The 23,585-nt window shown below is 34.3% G+C and overlaps 1 protein-coding gene across 2 annotated transcripts; it reads left to right on the plus strand.

Annotated features, from left to right (window-relative positions):
* Nucleotides 1-3,054: 3,054 nt before the first annotated feature.
* On the plus strand, nucleotides 3,055-6,083 carry LOC142518955 (uncharacterized). Of its 2 annotated transcripts, none has more exons than XM_075621822.1 (6): nucleotides 3,055-3,913; nucleotides 3,984-4,127; nucleotides 4,218-4,799; nucleotides 4,934-5,097; nucleotides 5,598-5,697; nucleotides 5,775-6,083. In XM_075621822.1, exons 1-6 carry the CDS (start codon nucleotides 3,584-3,586, stop codon nucleotides 6,033-6,035), a joined length of 1,581 nt encoding a protein of 526 aa, XP_075477937.1. In that variant the 5' UTR covers nucleotides 3,055-3,583; the 3' UTR covers nucleotides 6,036-6,083. The 2 variants fall into 2 exon arrangements, with proteins under 2 accessions (XP_075477937.1, XP_075477943.1); XM_075621828.1 differs by having other exon boundaries at nucleotides 4,934-5,082.
* Nucleotides 6,084-23,585: the final 17,502 nt, after the last annotated feature.

Here is a 23,585-nt window from a genome sequence, read left to right on the forward strand (position 1 = left end):
TTGGCATGGAAATCCATCGAGACAGGTATGCCAAGAAGACCTGGTTGTCGCAGGAAAAGTATATTGAGAAGGTACTTTAGAGATTCAACATGGACCAGGCCAAAGCGGTTGGATGTCCTCTTGCCAACCACTTCAAGTTGAACTCAAAACAGAGTCCTATTACAGAGGATGAGGAAGAAGAAATGAAAGGTGTTCCATATGCTTCAGCTGTTGGAAGTCTGATGTATGACATGGTATGTACTCGGCCAGATTTAGCTCATTCTGTAGGAGTAGTGAGCAGATTCCTTTCAAGACCGGGAAAGGAACATTGGACTGCAGTAAAATGGATATTCAGATATCTACGGGGAACCTCTAAACATAGATTGAGTTTTGGAGGATCTAGACTTGAGCTTTTAGGCTACACAGATGCAGATATGGCAGGAGATGTTGACTCCCAAAAATCTACATCAGGATACCTGATTACATTTGCAGGGGGAGCTGTGTCATGGCAGTCAAAGTTGCAAAAGTGTGTAGCATTATCAACCACTGAAGCGGAGTTCATTCCAGCAACTGAGGCATGCAAGGAAATGTTATGGATGAAAGGATTTTTGGAGGAATTAAGTTTTGTGCAAGATCAATACAAGTTGTTCTGTGACAGTCAGAGTGCAATTCATCTTGGAAAAAATCCTTCAATGCATTCAAGATCAAAGCATATTGATGTTCGCTATCATTGGATACGGGATGTATTGGATAAAAAATTGTTAAAGCTTGAAAAGATTCACACTGATGAAAATGGATCTGATATGATGACCAAGACATTGCCGAAATGGAAGTTGAAATACTGTAGAGCTATTGCAGGTTTGATCGAATTCACAAAATGGGCTTGAGGGGGAGAATTGCTATGTAATCAAGCAAGCAATCTTTGAATTCAAAGCCACCTAAATTTGAATTCAAAGAACACCATTTTTGAATTATAAACACATGTGTTGATTAGTCAAAAATTATGAGGTAAGCCATGATGTTTTAATTTTGTTTTCTTCCCTAAACTTCACCTATAAATACCCATTCATTCTTCATTTCAAAAACACACCAAAACACAAAATTCTCTCATCTACAATCATAAGTGTAGAAGTGAGACAAAGGATTTAGTGTGAGATTTCTTAAGGAGTGTTTATCCTTGGAAGGAATAGGATTAGTAGAGAGAAAGTGAGTGTTAAAATCAGAGTGTTCTGAGTGAAATATTTTTTATTCTTTATTCTCTTGTCTTCTTTGTTATTAATAAAGAAGTGATCTCCTTGAGAGTTTAGAGTGGACGTAACCCAATCTTGGGGTGAACCACTATAAATATTGGTGTTCATCTTATTCATTGTTGATATCACTTATGATGTTCTGCTACGATGTTACCTCAATATATATATATTGATCACATCACGCTAGGATAATAATAACATAATAAGCCAACAGAAAAGGATGAAAATTACTTGATATAACTTAAAGTTAAAAAAATTTTTATGAGATATTGACATAATATTGTACGTTTTTTCTAACTTTGTCTTTTATTCACGTTGTTGCTTGTTAGGTTAGGTCCATGCATAAAGAAACCAATAATAATTGCATGCGGAGAGGGTCACCCGCATGTCATGTTATCAAAAAGTGGGAAAAGTTCAATATTCTAACCAAAAGTTGCCAATATATGGTCCTCCTTCGAACTACGGTTTTGTCCTAATACCAGAATTTAAGTATTCGCCCCGATGTGCACTTGCATATACTAAACAGATTTATATATGTTAACAATATGTCTATCGTGAGACGGATCAACTTTACTCATATTAAAAATATTAAGTTATATTTTTGGCATAAAAGTGGTATTTTTTCAAGAGTGATCTAAATAACAGATCTGTCTTACAAAACTGACTCGCGAGACTATCTCCAGTGGCGGAGCCACATGCAGTCCTCGTGGCCCAATTTTTTTAAAAAAAATAATATGTAAGTTTTGTATAATTTTGGAATAATATGATATTAATCCGGTTAGATCAATTTAAAATATTAAAAGATTTTAGAGTTTAAAATTCTAGTTCGGGCATAACTATATTTCTGACTCCGCTACTGACTATCTCACAAAAATTTTTATGTTATGTTCATGCGTTCGTGGAACTCTATTTTATACCCGTTATTAATCACTGTTAATGATAATTAGATAGTTGGTCACGTGTCTCGAACAATTACTTCCATCAAGATTGGGGAGCCGGACTTGTATTAGTCTTACCGGTATATTTCACTATTATATATATATATATATACCACTATTATATATATATATATATATATAGATTATTTTATCGGAGAATTGCACATAAATTCCTATTGGGGTTCTGAACTTTACGGTCAGTACCCAATAGTTATTTTATTTATATTCAATGCCTGACAAATTGTATTTGTATGTTTAAACTCCCCAATGAAGAGGCAAATACCGAATTACCCTCCTATTTAATTAAAACCCATTACTACCCTCCTTTATATTATATCTTCTCTCCCTTCTTCTTCAGAGCTTGTTCGGCCGAGTGAGAGGAAATCACGATATCAACTGAGACGCAGCAAATGGGGAGAAAAAAGGCGACAAACAAATCTGCAGAAGCTAGCACCTCGAATAAATGTCGAAGAACTCGAATTAAGAAGAAATTGAAGCAAGGTACGAACGAGAAATCCAATCAATCGAAGCAAGGTACGAACGAGAAATCCAAGCAAGGTACGAAGGAGAAATCCAAGCAAGGTACGAACGAGAACCACATTTTCCTCAATGTCTAGGGTTTGTTAATTGTGGAAACTTTTTTGTGGTTTTGAAACTGTTATTTTTGTTTTAGGTTATTGACATCCTTTTTTCCCCAATTTATAGGCTTTGTTCTTGATATTGTTATTCATTCGAATTTTTTAGTTGTATTGTTAATATTTTTAGAAATTTTGATTAAATTCAAAAATTAGTACTTGTGCTTGATTTCGAAGGTGATGTTCCAAATTCCTTGTGTTATGCACAATTCAATTTTTATGTGATTATTAGGGAATTTTCTGTCTACTGTTGTGGTCAGTGCAAATAATTTTTTTGCGTATAATACCATGACTAGATTTGTTGATCAAATAGACATATCTAAATGCTGTTTTTTGTTTTTTGTATATGCAATTATGTTCTGTTTCTTATTCTTTTTTGTAATTGTGTTTGTAATAGTTATTGTATAATTGTTTTATGTTTTTTAATGTAGAAACTACTGTAGAAGACAAACTAAGTCATGATTATAATGAGAAGAATAGTGGTAAAGAATATTTTTCACGATGTTCCCCTCCGTATTTTAAAACTGTGATGGGCGAATTGAAGCCAATTCTAGGTGAGCAGCATATGAGTCGGATAAATGATACTCCTTTCGCCAACTGGATTGATATGCCAGTCCTTGCTATCAGTAGTGGGCGGATCGATTATTTTCTGAACAGATTTTAGGGTGATTCATGTTCTTTTTTTGTTGGTGATAATATTATCATCCCTTTCAAATCAGCTGATTTCTCTGTTGTGCTCGGCCTACATCACATTGGACAACCAGTTGACTTGGACCTGAAAATGGAGTCCAAATATTTGACACGTCATTTTGACGGCAAGGTCACCAATGCCAAGCGAATAGCCATTTATGAAAAATTGATTTTCCTTGCAAGAAGTGACGATAAATGTGATATTGATGATTTTGTGAGAACTTTCATTTTGTTCATTTTCAATTGCATAATATTTCCCACGGGCAATTATATCACTCCTGGATTTATATTTCCTTATCTCGATGATCTTACGAATTTTTTTGAATATGCTTGGGGAGATGCTGCCTTCCGATTTTTATATCGAGAAATATGTCAGATCGGGAAAAAACTTTATGTCGATGGATGCACGGTTGGATTGATGGTTAGTATTCAGCTTTACTAATTATGATCTTAGTATTTGTCATTAACTTTTATTTTATTTTTTGTTTTAGGCTTGGTTATATGAGACAGTCCCAGTGTTAGGAGTAAGGCGTGGTTTAAATGTTTACCCTCGGTTGTTTTGTTGGGGGAAGAGCAAGATCCCATTAAATGCAGCTGGCACTGAAACATTGTTGAAACGCATAGATTCAACCCAGGTACTTATAATTATTTTAGTTTATTAATCTAGTTGTGCAAAATTAATGTTTAGTTGATTGACAGTTGTATTTATTTTTATTTGTGAATAGGTTCTGTCGATACATCCATTTTGTGAGGATGAGAAGTTGTTAGTGGACATGAATCTTGGTTTAAAGCAAGAAACGAATAGATCTGAAGTAAAACGTTTTGAGAAACTTGTGATGAAACAAATGAATGAGTTAAAGATACTGAGAAAGAGATGTGCTGAGTTAGAGGGTGAAAAGGTTCGACGTAGAACGAAGGGAAAAAGGTATGTGGCGGATAAGCGTGAAAATGTTGTTGAGTCTGAGGAAAAGGTTGATAAAACAGAAGAAAAGATGACTTTTGAGTCACCACATGATGCAAGAGCTAACTTTGGTGATTTTGTTGACGTAGTGGTAAATGCAGTTGTTTCTGATTTGGATAAAGAAAACAAAGAGTTAGATGAATCCCATTCTTTGAATGCTTGTGTTGATGAGAGCATTGGTGGTAGTTTTGTTGCTACTTCTGAAGTGGAGAAGAAAACGGTTTCTGAATCTTCAATTGCGGATCATGTGAGGGCTAGGGATGATCGTGTAAAGAAAAAAAAAGGTTCCATGTTTGTGACTCCACCTAGCTCAACACCAAGACGTCAGAGGAAGGTGAAAAAACAGGTAAATGAAGTGTCAATTATTTCCAAATCGATTGTATTAAGTTTAATTTAGTTTTTCTTTTTTTCAGTACTATTATTGTTATTGATGTTTGGATTTTCTGTTATATTGCTGAATATATCGCTGCTTTTGGACAGGAAGTTGTAGACGTTGAGAAGAAAGGCAATACTCCTGGCAAGGTTGCCATGGATGAGTTTCAAGGTAGATCAAATTTCTGTGGACATGAAGAAGCTGCTGATGAAGAGAGAAAATTGGTGACAAACTTTCTTGCTAGAAAAGAGTTGGAGTACGTTGATCTTCCGTATGTTTCTTCTTCTTATTTTCGTAATAATGTGTCCCAATTTTTTTAATGAAATTGAATTTTCTATTTTGTAGTGTTGTCGTTTGGCAAGATACGGTTATGAGTTTAAGTGGACCGATATTATGTCATTTTTTTTTTGGTGATCCTGTTGAGTCTGAGATAATTAATGTTCACATGAGAATTATGCAAAAGCAAAGTTTGCAGCATGGATTTGAGATTTATTGCATGGACACAATGGTGCAGGTTCGTAGCAGTCTGAGTTTTGTGTTATTTTTTGTTTTCGTTTTACTATCTTAAGATAAATGAGTATATGTGTTCTTGAATGTGTAGAAAGAAGTCCTTACGAAATTAGAACAACATGGGAAAAGATTGATGGTACATCGGAATGATTATGGAGGTTTTCTTTCACTGATGACATCTTTCACGATGGCTAGACTACAGGAACTGACTGGAGAATTATTTAGAAGATGCAGATACATCATTTTCCCTATGAATGACAGGTGGCATTGGTTTTTGTTGGTTTACAAAAGAGATGAAGGGATATTTAAACTGTGGAACTCCATGCATGATCCATTCTCAGTTGGGAAAGCCAAAGTTTATGTAAGTTTACTTTGAAATGTTCAAAGTTTATGTAAATACAAATTAAGATTAAATTTTGAAAGTATTGTTTGTTGCAGACAAAGTTTTTGGCTGGTTCTATACGTCACTTATCGGGATTCGACCTTGTAAGTGAGCCAGTGTTAAGAGAACCTTGTCGTCAACAAGGTGCAACCCTCGATTGTGGTGTCTATGCATGCATGTGGTTGGAGTGTCTAGCCCGTGACACAGATGAGATGTTGAGCTATGCACAGGATGTGAAGATGGACACTTATCGAGCACGTTTGGCAGCCACAATATTATCTGATGAAAATGGATTGTTGAAAAACAAGTTTGAGTAATTAATTACTCCTCACTATTCTGATGGTTAAGAAGTTACAGTAGTACTGGAGTTTGAACATTTGAAGTCTATTTTTAATTGTTGTTTTAAATTATGTAATGAAGACACACAATTGATTATTATCGTGGTATTTGAAATGGTACATATCAATTTAGAAGAGAAAACTGAGTACAAAAATTGCTTTATTGGGTATATTATGCGTAACGTTTAGTACAAATGTTAAATAATCGAGTATATCTAACTAATCTAATATTTAGTCATACATTAGTAAACACACAATAGTATTTAACTACTGGAGGATAATGTACACATGAATCGAGTACAATGACATGTCAATCCAGCACAACGTAGAGTAGTTCATCTATTCATGCTAGGATCACCAAATCATTATCCGATGAAGTGCTTGTATTTTCTCAACTTCAAAGTACATAAAATGCCCGAGTGAGTATATAAGTTACATAATCCAGCATGAATAGATACCCGACATAAAATGCCCGATTGAGTACTCGATTAAGATACATGCCCACAAGATGTGTGATTGAGTATATATATTAAATAATAGAGCACAATTCACGGTAAATCGGGTATAAATTTTTTAAAATCAGGTATACATGTTCACAAATCGAGTACTCAAACTGAATATGTGTAGAATTCATGAAATTGACATATAACATGAATTCTAGTACTCGATTCATGTACATGTATATCTGATATAAACACATGTATACCCGATTTATTGTGTAATGTTCCACGTAACATATGACATGAATTTTAGTACTCGATTAAGATACATGCCCACAAGATGTGTGATTGAGTATATATTTTAAATAATAGAGCACAATTCACGGTAAATCGAGTATAAATGTTTTAAAATCAGGTATACATGTTCACAAATCGAGTACTCAAATTGAAGATGTGTAGAATTCATGAAATTGACATATAACATGAATTGTAGTACTCGATTGATGTACATGTATACCTGATATAAACACATGTATACCCGATTTATTGTGTAATGTTCCACATAACATATGACATGAATTTAAGTACTCGATTAATATACATGCCCACAAGATGTGTGATTGAGTATATATATTAAATAATAGAGCACAATTCACGGTAAATCGAGTGTACATGTTCACAAATCGAGTACTCAAATTGAAGAAGTGTAGAATTCATGAAATTGACATATAACATGAATTGTAGTACTCGATTGATGTACATGTATACCTGATATAAACACATGTATACCCGATTTATTGTGTAATGTTCCACATAACATATGACATGAATTTTAGTACTCGATTAATATACATGCCCACAAGATGTGTGATTGAGTATATATATTAAATAATAGAGCACAATTCACGGTAAATCGAGTATAAATGTTTTAAAATCAAGTATACATGTTCACAAATCGAGTACTCAAATTGAAGATGTGTAGAATTCATGAAATTGACATATAACATGAATTGTAATACTCGATTGATGTACATGTATACCTGATATAAACACATGTATACCCGATTTATTGTGTAATGTTCCACATAACATATGACATGAATTTTAGTACTCGATTAATATACATGCCCACAAGATGTGTGATTGAGTATATATATTAAATAATAGAGCACAATTCACGGTAAATCGGGTATAAATGTTTTAAAATCAGGTATACATGTTCACAAATCGAGTACTCAAATTGAATATATGTAGAATTCATGAAATTGACATATAACATGAATTCTAGTACTCGATTCATGTACATGTATACCTGATATTAATGTACATGTATACCTGATTTTAACATGATTTCAATTGTTGGTTTATTCTTGGATACGCGCCGATAGTCATAGTCCTAAGGATCGAAAACTAGGGATTTCATAGATTGAAATGCGATTCACTCTTGATAAATAATTAAAGACATTTAATTATTACATCGAGTAGAATTAGTTTGGCATAGCTCGAGAGACTGTGTTCAATTGAATAGGAAATCCTGTCGGAACCATACAATCACTATCGAACGAATTAATTAATTAGCGACGAGTATGTGAACCGATATTCCCAACAAATTCATTTCTCATTGAATTTTAATCAACCATTTTAGATACTATATTTCATTATTCCATTCTTGAATCATTTTATTTGCATATGTAATTGAGCATAGTAGTACTAAAACAACCATCCAAATCTCGTTAATAAAGATTTAATAACTGAAAATAATAATTGTTAAATACATTCTTCATTGGAACGATACTCTTACAGTAGTACATTATACTATTACTTGACATCGTGCACTTGCGATTAATTTTTGAGCATACAAAATCATATTTTTATTAAGGATTCCACAGTGCAAGTTTTGTTCGATCAAGTATTGTATCTCACATGTATTCGTATATCTGGGTGAAGAAGTTATTATGTCAATTTCGAAGCCCACAGGATGTGTGATTGAGTATATATATTAAATAATAGAGCACAATTCACAGTAAATCGGGTATAAATGTTTTAAAATCAGGTATACATGTTCACAAATCGAGTACTCAAATTGAAGATGTCTAGAATTCATGAAATTGACATATAACATGTATTCGACATAAAATGCCCGATTGAGTACTCGATTAAGATACATGCCCAGAAGATGTGTGATTGAGTATATATATTAAATAATAGAGCACAATTCACGATAAATCGGGTATAAATGTTTTAAAATAAGGTATACATGTTCACAAATCGAGTACTCAAACTGAATATGTGTAGAATTCATGAAATTAACATATAACATGAATTCTAGTACTCGATTCATTTACATGTATACCTGATATAAACACATGTATACCCGATTTATTGTGTAATGTTCCACATAACATATGACATGAATTTTAGTACTCGATTAATATACATGCCCAGAAGATGTGTGATTGAGTATATATATTAAATAATAGAGCACAATTCACGGTAAATCGGGTATAAATGTTTTAAAATCAGGTATACATGTTCACAAATCGAGTACTCAAACTGAATGTGTAGAATTCATGAAATTGACATATAACATGAATTCTAGTACTCGATTCATGTACATGTATACCTGATTTATTGTGTAATGTTCCTCATAACATATAACATGAATTTTAGTACTCGATTAAACTGTTAAATTGGTGATCTTAGGCATGAATAGAATAACTACTCTACGATGTGTTGGATTGACAAGTCATTGTACTCAATTCATATGTACATTGTTCTCGATTCTTTAACGTATATACTCAATCTGACAATTTATGTAGCTTGAAATTGACACACTATAATTTCGACCGAAAATATATCTTTTTCTCTAGCTCAAAATATACTCGACTATTTAATATTTGTACTCCAATTTACACATACTATACACAAGAAAGTAAAATTTGTATTCAAAACTCTGTTCATATTAATGTATGACTAAATATTACATTAATTGAATAACGTTTGAATAGTCAACAACTTCCAATTTGGACATGTATTTTGTATTTTCGGTATAATATGAGTACAGTTTTATTGTGCACAAAATATTCCTAATTATTTAATATTTGTACTCATATTTACACATAATATACCAAATTAAGCAATTTTTGTACTCAAATATTTGTTCAAAATTGATATGTACCATTTGAAACACTCCTTAAACCAAACATTAAAAAATGAACAAATGAAACACCAAACCTTCCAGAAACAAATAACAATAAGTAGAAATACATATTGAAGTGCTTAACACCTAACACAAACAAAACAATAAATTCTCCAACTTAAAAGATTAACATAAACAACAACCTAAAGCCCAAGTTTTTTTCCAGAGAACATATAAGAATACAAGACATCAACAAGCACTAAAACAACATGACAGTAAGGCAAACCAAACCAACTCTTTCCCAACATTTTCAAAAACAAAACAATCACATAATGCGTAAACCACCAATGCTTCCACTCGAACGCGTACGACTTCTCACTTGTATCAACATGCTTGATTCCCCTTCCAGCACTCTCTTTTTCCTGTTAAAGTTTTGAAAAATATTTCAGGTGTCAATCATAAACAAAAATACTGAATATTGATAAATACTAACAGTAAGATAGTAATAATAAAAACATTGAAACACCATTTTCATGAAACAATAACAGCTAGTTTATAGCTTCTTTGCAGCTACGTCTGTTATGTCCTCCCTTATGACAACGACTACACTTTGACACACGTGATTCGATTTGCGATGGTATCCTCTTGGTTTTCCTACGACCAGGCTGACTCCTCACATCAGGAGCATTGATTACATTTCCATCATCAAGATAAGACTCATTAATGTCAAACGTTGGGATGGGATTAATAATTCCTCTGTACGTTTGGCGGTACATTTCAATTTTGAAATACTTGTCGCAAAAATCATAAAACGACATCGACTTCGACTCAATAGCGGCGCAAGCATGCTTGCAAGGAAGCTCGTTGATTTGCCAATATCTACATGAACAGGTCATGGCTATCAAGTCAATAGCAAATGATTTTTCACCATCGACTACTTCAAACCTCCAATTACAAGACCGGTGCACTCTCAACTTCCGGGATTCCACATACACACTACCAATAGCTTTCTCCTTTTTTGGACTTAATTCTTTAACCATAATAGCTGTTGATTCACGTCGTTCGTGCATCATGTTCATGATCTGTACTCGTATATGATCCACCATACCCACGATAGGGAGATAACGAGCTGCTTTAACCCAATTATTCCAACATTCGGCGATGTTATTATTTATAACACCCCATCTATTGCCAAGAAACAATGCATTTGCCCAACTCTGTGGTTCAGAATTTACAATAAAATCCCTAGCAAGTGGCATGGACTCCAAGATATTTTTTATATGTTGTTCATGCTCCTGCAAAGATGGAGCATAAGCAGCTTTTTTGAATACCGAAGACCAATGCTTTTTGTTATGTTTTGGATAGCTTCGCAACACCTAAAATGGTTACAAAAAAATCAGATTAAATACATCTATTTATACATATAAAAAAAAGAACGTTCTACATAAAAATAAGTAATTGATTATGTACCACTTTCACAAAATTATCAACTAAATGTCTCAAGCAGTACGCATGGTGACTGCCCGTAAATAGTAGATTAACTGCCTTGATAATCCCAGGATGTCTGTCAGAGAAAAACGTGTACTCATTGAATGGAATGCTTTGACACGAAAGCAAAACACTTCTCAGATGATAACAAAACCATTCCCAATTAATATCATTCTCCGCGTCCACTACAGAATAAGCAGTTGTGAAAAGATCATCATTGGCATCCTTCGACACAGCAAGTAGGATACAACCTTTAAACTTATTCTTTATATGATTCCCGTCCAAAAAAATCAACGGTCTACAACCAGTAACAAAACCAACTACACATGCGTGCAAACAAATGAACAGTCGTTTAAATTTGTTAGTTTCGATATCAATCTCACACTCAGCAACACTTCCAGGATTCGTTTCTGTAACAACTCGACAATACCATCTTAGTCTATCATAGCATCCCTTATCTGTGCCATGAATATCATGCATCGCTAACTCCTTGCCCTTCCACACATTGCAATAGTTTAACTCTACACCATAATCTCTTTGTAAGTCTTTTTGAATTGTACAAGGACGATAAGAGGGCTCTCCTATAAGTTTGCCTTTCACCACATTAGCTATCCATGTTGCATCTGCTCTAGGATGTCCTCTACTACGTAGATTATTCTCACCACATGTATGCTCTAAATTGCATTTTCGGATCGCAAATATATTGTCTGCTTTGTATTTAGAAGCATAAATTCTCCATCCACAACTAGTGTCAGTACAAGTAACAGTGACTTTTTCGCTATCATTCTTTCTGTACGAAAATGAACGTCTTGTAGAAACAGCATAATTTTTAACACATCTTCTAAAGTCAGCAGCATCTTTGAATGTTTGACCTACACCACGAATGCAATTAATCCAAGCATCTAGTGTATTGCTCAAAGAGGCTTGATCAGCTTCGTTACCACTATTTCTCTGTCTGTCTTCCTCATCAACCCTTACCAATATGATATAAACTTGTTAAGTGCAAGATACAAAAATAACTTAACATAAAAAATTCAAAGTATGGAATGTAAATAATATTAGTATCGTCAAATAATTCATATCATGACAACAAAACATATTTATATTATTATAACATAGAACAAATTATATAACCACAATAATCTCAACTAATGCACAATTTCATGCTTGATAAATTAAAATATAAAAAAATTATCAAAACTAAATAAGGACATAAATCTAATATATTTTACCTCCGAATATTTGGTTGCGGACATGTTCGTTTTTACTCTCTGCCCTCAATTCAATCATGTTGAGCTTCATACACATATGAAGATGAATCATATTTAGGACATCATCATCGTCGTTCAAAGTCACATTCATCTTGTGTTGGGGGGCTACGTATTGCAGAATCATAGCTTCAGGAGTAATCTCAGCACATTTTTTCCAAGCCTCTCAAAAATGTCCAGCAAACTACAACCGCTGAAAATTAAAATCACAAACAACTGTTTCTTGCATTTATAACTACCCAAAAACGACAGGTTGCAAGACCCACTTTCATATTCCATTTTGCACCTAATACAAAAAACATACAAAAGTAATTGATATACACATTTCAAGACTTTAAAGAATTTTCAGAAAATTTTTAAACAAAATTAACAACTTTATCATTCAAGAACTAAAACATAAAAATTGAGGATAAAATTGCATTGATCGAGAAATCTAAAAATAATTTCTGCATTCATCTTTACACTGCTTTGTATTCAAATAAGGCAGCCGTATGATTAAGACCACAAGATACTTGAATTGCTTTTATGTTATTCTAAAAAACAATCATAATACAAAACCCTACATTTTCGAAATTCAATCGGTGGAATTCAAATAAATAATGGATTTAAAACAATAAAAAACACACAATAACAATTAAAAAACATAAGAAAATCATTAAATTGAAACAAATAAACACAAACTCACTAAAAGCTGGAATTTCACGAACTACCTAAAAGCTGGAATTTCACGAAAAAAATGAGAAAGTTTGAGGAAAGAAACTCACCTTCACTTTTTGTTCCCTTCGATGAACTAGTTCTGCACGACAATCTTCAAGATTTTGAGCTTCAAGTAAATGAGGTTTCACACAGACCCATCATGGGATTTCTTCTCACGAAGCCGATGGGGGATTGGGGTAATAGTATTAAAATCCCAAATACAGATGGTGTTAGGGATTTTAAGGGTAAAAATGAGTTTTAATTAAAAATGAGGTCAATTAGGTAATTTCATGCTTACGAGGGAGTTAAAACATATGAAATGGTTTTGTCAGGGAGTGAGAATATATTTGTTTTACACTAGGGACTGAACACAAACTTTGAAGTGGTATTAGGGATTTTAATACAATTGTCCCTTATTTTATTACATAGTACTTTGAAAAGAAAAATTGTTCACTTTCCTTTTTCCCTTTTTCCATCCACTTGTGCACGGTGAGAGTTCGGATTTAATCAAGATCAAATGGTTTAGTTCGGCCTAACTTAATGTTGGTTCGAATGATAAGATTATTGAATACTTCGTAAATGAGTGATTAAAAAAAATTAAGGAAATGTAATATATGGTGTAACTATGTTATGTTTTATATTATTTTTATAGATGTGAAATTGTGTTAAGTTATGGAGGACGAAAGACCGATGGGCTTCTTTTACGGGGTGGGGTAGGAAAAAGGGTCTTTATTGAGTATTTCACAGTAAAATAGCTACATTTTAAAATGTTTGGTTTTTTTCAGGCGTATGAAAACTAAAATGATATAGATGAAATTATATTATGTACACTTTATGGAAGTGTAAGAATGATTAGTCAAGAAGCTCTCTTTCGCGCACGTCGACGTAGAGGGCCCATGATTTTGAACCGGAAAATGGGGCTAGGAATTGCGTACGAACGTGACCTAAGTACTCTTTCATTCGTCGGTGCGGTGATTTTGTGTAACATCACTGGGGATCTGTCCGTTGTTTTTATCAACTTTGTGTTTTCGAGTGTGCTTCTGTTATTTAGCTATTTAGCTAAAAACTGCAAATGAATCGAGAATTGCTCACATACACTCACTGTCGATGCAATGTATCAGAAAATGGAATCGAATTTCAAATCGCTTGACTTTACACACATTGTTGGTTTGGACAGCTTACTCTGAAATCCTTCTTGTTCAGTGATATTTCAGGTGCTCCTCCAGTAGAAGCAGGACGAAAGCTCGTCACAATGGTTAAAACCCGAAACCATCCCACAGTACCACCTGGTCCACGATAACAAACGCATGGTATTACTCTTAGGTTATATATGTTTGGTTAATTTGACAGGATTTGATTATTTCCAATCCAATCAAATATTTAATTACAATTTTGGGTATTATGCCAATCAAAACATTAACTTTTGGTCAATCATATCGTCAAATAAAATTACAATATTATCATTTACTGTAAAGATTTGTAATTTTATCATGTTTCATATTAAATTTAATCCATTAAACCAACTATATTATTATTTATTCAATTTTATTTCACATCTAACTCGGATTTGTAATTTTATCATGTTTCATCACAGCAATCTCCTCAACCAAACTTAAAGAAAATGATTTTTAAAAAAAAAAATCAATATTATTAACACACATGTTCACAAATAGCATTTTCTATTTTACATATATATATAAACTCTTCTGTATGTGCCCACCAGTATGAGCATATGAGCATCTTCCGACTTCCACTTTGGCAGCATGAATGACCCAACAATTAATCCCTGAAAAATATTTTTTTTAAATAAAACAAAGAAAACTGTCAATAAAATGATATTTCTTAGAAAATATATGAAAGAAACATATATAATTAGGCCCTGAAAAGTTCAACTGAACAAAGTGATTAAATCAAGAACAGAAATATAATATCATCAAAATCCGTATAGAGTTCGGAGACATGCGTGTTGCGTATGGTCAGCGAAGGGGAAGGAGTGAGGCTGTCAGAGCATGACCTAGCTATGGTCAGCATAGATATACATGCATACACAAAATATTGCAAGCCATCCAAAGATAGATCACGCTGGCAGCTTCACTTGTTCCGACTTGCCTAGCTAGCTTCCTCGGAATATAAACCATCGCATTTCACACGCTCAAACATCAGAAACAAAACTTCGCTACACAATATGAATGAATCAAACTTCATATAGATAAGGAGAAAACAAGTTATGAAAGCAGCAGCAAATCAAGAGACGGGACAGAAAAGGAAGAGGGTTTTCTGCTTTAACAAGGCCGGTGCTGAAGAAGGGGAAATAACAAAGAAAGGGATTGGATGTTACTTATAACAAGCAGGAGAAAGGTTGCAAAATTAAGCCGAAAACGAGTGAACAGTGAATATAAAGGTAAGTCGTGCATGTGGGCAGCTAAGAAAGAGATGGATCAATAGAGAAAATTAATTACAGCTAAGCTTAGCTATAGTAGCTAGCCTGTGAAATAGGTTAGACATATATCGTTTGTCATTAACATCATAGCTGAGGTTTTTGACCGGGGGAATCTTTACTGTTTGCTGATCGTCCTACTGAATGTTGAGCTTTTTGGAGGACAGATCAAATCGAACATTAATCTTTTCGCATTAGAAGATATTATATAATTGGATCAAAGAAAATTTGGTTCCTGAGAGGCGAAAAATAAGCCGATGACTATTAGAGTAGATGGCTAGTTAGTCAATTTGTGTTTTGAGTTTTATTAATTTGATGTAAAAATGATATTTATTTCAATAATATTTTATAATTTTATCCAATTATAATATTTATTTTATATGTATACACGAGCAAACAATATAGATAAAGTCCTTGAATATATAATAGGTACCATGAGGTATATATTCCTCTCAGCGTAAGATCATGAAACTCATTAGGAAGTGTATCATATATTCTAAACAGGTTACTAGTCGAATCAGTCGCCTAAAACAAGGATAAATGTCGCTTGAGCTTAAAACTAGCATATGTAATTTAAACACTATGTCTCACTGGTAAGGGCCTGGAGATTTTCATTCATACAGACGATGATCATTTCATAATTCACTGAACAACCCTTCCGTGGACTATCCAAGTCGTCATTATTTATTGAATGGAATAGTTCGTAGTTATGGTTGTACACCGTTAGTCTTTTGACCTGGGACGATGTAGAGGCTCTAAGTACTAGCATGTAGTTTGATCCGTTTATCCACTCTATTTAGGGACATCATGTGGTGAGGTTGGTTGTAGTTTCAAAATACGTATGAGAAAATGCATTGTAGTCGATGATTCATTGTTTGCCTACGGGTAAAGATATCTTATGTGATCTGACGATTTAATAGTGTGAGGAATATCTGGCCCGAGTTAGACATGTGCATTTATGCTTTCTCATATTCACATATTATGTCACTATTAATACTCAAATATACCTCACATCATTATAGAATTCATATGCAACTCTCGACATACCAATAGTTACATATTCAATAGGGGCATTTGACTTGAAGGGACCTTATTGTACGCTAACCATGACTAAAGGTTCTTGCATGCACTATCAATGATATCTAAGGGTCATGGGATGATGCTACTAGATCCTCTTATCATGATCCGATGGGTGCAATCAGAAATGAGTTCTGACATTCTTGATCAAGTTGTTGATGAATGAGGCTAATTAAGATAAGACCGAATAAGAAATAAATTTAATTTTGAATCACATGGAGATTTGAACCCACAACTATTTAAATTCCTAAATCATTGAGTGTCACAAAATAATCGGATCATGTGTTCCCGTTGAGAATGTCAAAGTTCAAGGAATTGAATTTGGCGACTGTAGTTCGATGGAGATGAAACAAAATGCTTATAAAGCAGTTTATAAGTTGATTCCATAATATGGAAGAAATGAAAGTTAGCTTAATTGTTATTGAGGAAGGAGAGTGGAACTGTCTGTTTTGGTTAAAGAGTTCACAAAACTAGCAGTTGTCAAATATGAACAATGAAAATTTTGATCTTCGAAATTTTCAATTTTCAACATATGAACAAGATTTGCATTGTTGATACATTGGTACTATCAGCTCATCGATCGTGGTTATAATGAGTTTATAATTATTTATTTAGTGAATTTAAAATTTACTAATTAAATAATAGTACTAGTAGTAGTGACTACTAATATGTACAATATTTTCATAAAATATTTTAGAAGGATCTAGAATTAACTAACTAATAAGTTAATAAAAGAAATCAAATAATGACTATTTAATTTTAGTTAATACATCATTGCATATATTATGTGTGCATGTGTATATGTATTAGTATATGTACACATATTTTATATTGAGATATAAAAATGTGTATATAATATAAATATATCATGCATTATCAAAAATTGATTAATACATGATATAATAATAATATCATAATTTAAATTGATGAAAATTAGGAGTCCTAAGGACACTAGGATTAGGAATCCTAGTGACATAGAACTTGTGTATTTAAATAAATATGTTATCAAATGTTGATAACATACAAGAGAGTTAAAAATACACAACGCAAAATTCCTTTATCCTCCTTCTCAAGTTTCGGCCAACACAGACTTTTGAGAAAAATAATTAGGCTGACGATAGCTTCCGTCATAGGCCCGCTGTCTTCGTACCGACTCCGAATTTCAAAAATTATTGTGTCCTAATCTCAATGTAGAAATTGTTTGTGATTTCTTGTACAATCCAAACAAGGAACAAAGTCTTCGATCGTGGACTTAATTTGACGATCAAAGGAGAGAAATCTGTTCGAAGAGATATACAAGAAGGACCAACTCTGCTAATCTCGGACTGGTTTGGTGTCCATCGTTAAATACCTGAAGGTAATAATTCTAAACACCTTATAGATGTTTAAATTCATGCAACCCCCAAGGAAAGTTTCGAGCGTCGAAACTAAAAGTTTAAAACTTCTGACGCGCCTTAGGTGCGACAAAACGGTACTCCAACAGTGGTATTAGAGATTTAATTCTCAATCTTATGATTTTATTGTTTAAGTCGTGTTGAGTTAATTGCTTCTAATCGCGTAAGAATTTTTCTGGAAATCGCGGCCCATATAAAAGGTTTTAAGAAAACAAAATCTAACGGTTCACATCTAGCAGTGCTGTTGCCCAGAAGGTTTTAAATAAAAAAAATTATGCGCAGGGCAATCGCCCGTCAGCGGGCCAGGCTGCTTGAAATGGCCTCTGGAAAGCCTGTCCAATATGGGCTCAAATATTTTGGGGCCGGGCTGATTTTCTAAATTTACGAAAATTTTGAGCTAAATTGATATTTTGTTAAAACACGGTCGAATTTACCCTTGGGAAGAATCTTCGATAAAATTATGAACTTTTCTTATAAAATAAATAATTAAAATTGGATTTTAATTATTTATAGTAAAAAATATTTTACGAGAAATTTAATTAACTAAAGTTAAATAAAAGTGTTTATTTAATATATTAATTATGGCGGTGGTGATAATTTACAGAATACATGATTTTTAGATAATATGTGATATTGTGGAATTATTATAATATTTGATATTATATGGTTAAAGGATTATCGAGAACCATGACCAATTTGTTAGGTGTATGCTATGATATTTTACATGGTGTGTTTATAATTATTAGATAATTATTTAAATGGGTATGGTTTATGGCTCGTTCTCACCCCCTAAATTAGTATCTCAGTCATCAAAATTTAATTAAATATTAGATTTAGTGGAATATCAAGATTTGAAGATAGTGGGCCCACAAATGAGTTTTGAAAATCGAAGACATGTAAAATACTGGATGATAGATTTAATTTAATTGTGGTGATGAGAGTCAAAACCAGTAGATCACGTTAGTAAAACCATAAGATAGTATAAAAGCAGAAGTTATTGTATCGCCCTAAAAAAGCAGTACTCGACAACTTAGATAAACAGAATCAGAACTTAACGACTTTTACTTGATCGTTACTTTATTAAATGTTATTGTTATTTTATCTAGTACGAGTATTTATTGCACTATTAATGCTGAACAAAGACATTTAACTCTCCTTACCAGTTTTTGTATGAAACAAGAATGATTGTTTCGTAGCTTTCTGCAGGACTCATTTTAGGTACTAAAGCTGATCTTGCTCAGAAGTCTCAGAAGCTGTCTCTGAATATAGACGTTGAACTCTAGTTTTCTATATATATTAGGTTCAATCCTATATAAAAATAACGCTATTATCTTTATCTACACAACGATTATTCCAACGTGAGTTTGAGCTATCATCAACTACTTATCTTCAAAGCTCAACATACAGAAAAGCAGAACACACTTTATTATCAATATCCGATCTTCTGAGATCATATTGTGCTGCTGTTTCGTAAAATCTCTTCTAGCTTAACACTTTGCTACATCTTTGAGAAGAGTTTGTAAACTGGAAAAGAGTCTTTTCCAGAACCTTGTTGTATTCGTTTTATTACTGAGTTGTGTAACTAAGAGTTTCAGTAGGCCAAGGGTAAGCCCTACTGAAGTGGGTATGTACAAGTGTTTTACTGTAATATCCAAAGTCTTTTAGTGATACCTTCTGGAAACAGAAAAAGGGGAGACGTAGAAGATTTTATCTTCGAACTTCCAGAAACAACCACTGTTCTACTGCCTACTGTTTTATTGTGTTTCACCGTACTTCATCGGATCGTTTCCGCACTTATTATTGTGATCTGCTAGACTTACTCTTGAACAAGATAAGTTATAATCTCTTACACGATTCTAGCACCCTTTGCAAAATCAACCAACAAAGGAAAGAGTTTATTCACCCCCCCTCTTCTAAAATCTATATCGATCCCCAACAAGTGCTATCAGAGCAGATTTTTCTTGTTCTATATTTAAAAAAGATATGGCACACTTCAGCAAGGTTCCCATGTTCTCAAAAGAAAACTTTGATGACTGGAAGATCCGGATGCAAGCTCATCTTGCAGCTCAAGACGATGACATGTGGTTTGTCATCACAGATGGTTCGTTGAAGATCTTAAAGTCTAACAATGCTATTGCTGTTACTGAGGGAGCACCCGAGATGGTTGAGAAGCACAAAAGTGTATGGACTGGCGAAGATAAAAAGAAAGCCAATCTTGATAATTTTGCGAAGGACATTCTCTACAAAACTCTCGACAAAAATACCTTCAGTAAGATCAAGATGTGTTCTACTGCTAAAGAAATTTGGGAAAAACTCATCCAAATCTGTGAAGGAAATGAACAGACGAAGAAGAATAAACATTCTGTAGCAATGCAGAAATTTGAGAATCTCAAAATGAAAGCTGGAGAAACTCTGAATGAGTTTGATAAACGTTTCAGCAGCTTGGTTAATGAACTAGCAGCTCTTGGGAAACAATACGGCAACAGAGAAATAGCACTCAAAGTTATGAGAGCTCTACCAAGAGAATGGGATGTAAAAACTATGGCTATGAGAGTATCCAGAGATCTGAACAAGTTAGAACTGCATGACTTGTTTGCTGACTTAAAAGCCTATAAGTTCGAACTGGAAGTGAGAAGCGGAGAAGAGCCCTCATCAAATCTACCGACCAAGGCTCTTGCTGCTACTACTGCTGCTGCTGCTGTAATTGTTCCACAAGCATTACCTGCTACCACCATTGAGAGCACATCTGAAAAGACTGCTGAAAAGATCAGCAATGACGCTATGTCTCTATTTGTGAAGAAATTCTCCAAATTCATGAAGAAGAATCACCAAGCTTATCAAAGCCCTAACCAGAACTTCAAGAAGAATTCACCACCCGGTGACATGGCGTGTTTTAACTGTAGAAAAATCGGTCACTTTATTGCTGATTGTCCAAAGCCAAAGAAGGATGATCAGAAGAAAAAAGAATACAAGAGGAATGACAAGAAATTCAGAAGAGACCGCAAAGCGATGATTGCTGAAGAAAGCAAATCAAAATGGGCGGATTCTAGTTCTGAGTCTTCTGACTCAAAAAGTCATTCTAGCGAAAGTGATGCAGAATAGATCAAATGTCTCATGGCAGATATTGAACCAACCTCGACATCTGGAGAGGTACTTGACTTTGACCCTGACGACTTTACACGAACTGATTTTATTAAAGCACTGCATGACATGGTGGAAGAGTACTCAAGACTTTCTCAGTCATTCGAGGAAGTTAAGATTGAAAGTCAAAACTTAAAAGATCAAGTCAGTAAGTTCGCTTGCTTGCAAGAGAATATCTGCAATGATTTAAAAGTTGAGATGAGTAAGTTAAGAACTGAGAATGACGGGTTAATGCAGATTACCAGACGATGAAGTTTGAGAATCAAAAGTTATCTATTCTGGCAAATGCATGGAATAAGTCTTCTGTTTCTTTAGAGAAGATGCAAGAATTGCAGAAGCAATCTGGAGACAGGAGTGGTCTCGGATTCAGCAACAATGAAAGCACTTTTGAAACGAGTACTAAGCCAGAACTGGATAAAGGCAAAGGAAAATTCATTCACTTTGGAAAATCCAGTGTGGTATATGAACCTGTAGTACCAACTGTTCGAGTTGAAAGGAATGTAGATCAGACGAACAGAAGGAAGCATTATGGTCTGGGTTATGTTGAACCTAAGGGAAGAGTTCACCAGAGTTCTGGATCCAGCAGAGGATTCAACTCAGGAGGACAACCCTCTATGAAGATTAAAAACTACCAGTACTATGATTCTAGACCTGTTCAGAAGAGATACAGGCCAGACAACAACAATAGAAGGGAAAAACAACATTTTAAGATGCATTTTGTTAGAAATAGCAGACCTTCTGTTGCACACACCTCTTTGGATACCCGAAGTACAAGATCACCTAGAATTGTCAGAAGTAATGAGTTGTACTGGACCAAAGATAACCTTTGGGGACAAGTCAAAACGTAAAACCGTGGGTAACGGTAAGATTATCCATGGTAACATTACTATCAATGATGTACTATTAGTTGAAAATCTTTGTTACAACTTAATTAGCATTAGCCAACTGTGTGATAATGATTACTCTGTGGCGTTTCAGAAGCACACATGCACAGTTAAAAATGTTGATGAGTCTACTGTATTAACTAGAAAAAGATAATGCAACACATACAAAGTTTCATGGAATAAAGATCATATTAATGTTCCTACATGTTTAGTTGCCTCTCTTAGTGATAAACATTGGCTATGGCACAAGAGAATGAATCACCTAAACTTCAAATCAATCAATAACCTCAAGAACCAGAACATAGTTGATGGTTTGCCTGATATAAACTTCGTTAAAAATCATGTATGTTCTGCATGTCAACTTGGTAAGCAAGTCAGATCTAGCTTCAAGAATAAAGGTAGTAAATCAACTTCAAGGTGTTTGAATTATTGCATATGGACTTATTTGGTCCAATACCTATCATGAGCTTAGGGGGAATGAAGTATACACTTGTTATTGTTGATGACTTTTCTAGATTTACTTGGGTAATATTTCTTGCTGGAAAAGATCAAACCAGTAGCCACCTAATCAAGCTCAAGGAGGTGCATCCATCTCCATCGATGCTGCACTTCTGGGATCGACGTTCTTTCTCCCGTTTTCAGGTATCTCTGAATTTTCTGGCATCAATAAGGAGGAGATTTCTACTGCCCTTCTCAGCTTCTGGAGAGGATCTCTCTCCCTCCTGTTTCAAGAAGCTTCTGAAAATGGAATATCAAGTGCTTGCTAATATTGTCGCAAAGGCACTTTTGGTCAAAGCTGGAACATTTGATAGGTTGACCAAGGAGAAGGTTCAAGTGATGATAGCTATCACTTCCGATTTTAAGGTGGACTGGAGCCGTTTCCTGTTCAAAATCATGAAGGATATGGTTGTTAGGAAGAGTTCTGGTTTTTTTGTGCAGATCAGCACAATGCGAAAGGATGCTGGTTTTCCAACTTCTGAACAGGACGCTTCTTTTGTGACAATGGCAGATGCTGATAATGTGCTCGCCTTGAGGCCAAAGCCATATGTGGCGGAATTTATTGCTCTAAAAAGGGAGGTTGGAGATGCTCAGACTGAGGTTCAAGGACCTCAAAAGAAGATCAAGAGAAAAAGAGAAGTTATCTCCACCGATTCTTATAAAACAGTATCTGAGGAGTCTGCTGCTCCTACCCAAGCCTCTATCCTTGCCACCTCTAGCAAGAAGAAGGCTCGCACGGTGCTCCGCATCAAGAAAACAGCAGTCATTGCTGATTTAGACATTGTCCTCTTGAGACAAGTGTTTCCAGAAGCCACCTCCTCTAAACCAGAACCTGTCACTAAGCCAGCAGCCACTTCTTCTGCCACCACCTCATCTACTGCTCCGACTTTCAGACCCACATCTGGAGTCGTTATTCGTGAATCTACTGCAGGATCTTCTGATTTTAGACCCGTGATGCCTACCTCATCTTCAGATAAAGGCAAATGGAAACTCGTTGCAAAATCACAATTTCACGGCGCTAAATCATCCGTTTTAACTGGTATTGATCTTTACTTGGAGGAGATTGA

This window comes from Primulina tabacum, chromosome 1 (assembly GCF_025594145.1).
Source record: "Primulina tabacum isolate GXHZ01 chromosome 1, ASM2559414v2, whole genome shotgun sequence".
In the NCBI taxonomy this organism is placed as follows: Eukaryota; Viridiplantae; Streptophyta; class Magnoliopsida; order Lamiales; family Gesneriaceae; genus Primulina; species Primulina tabacum.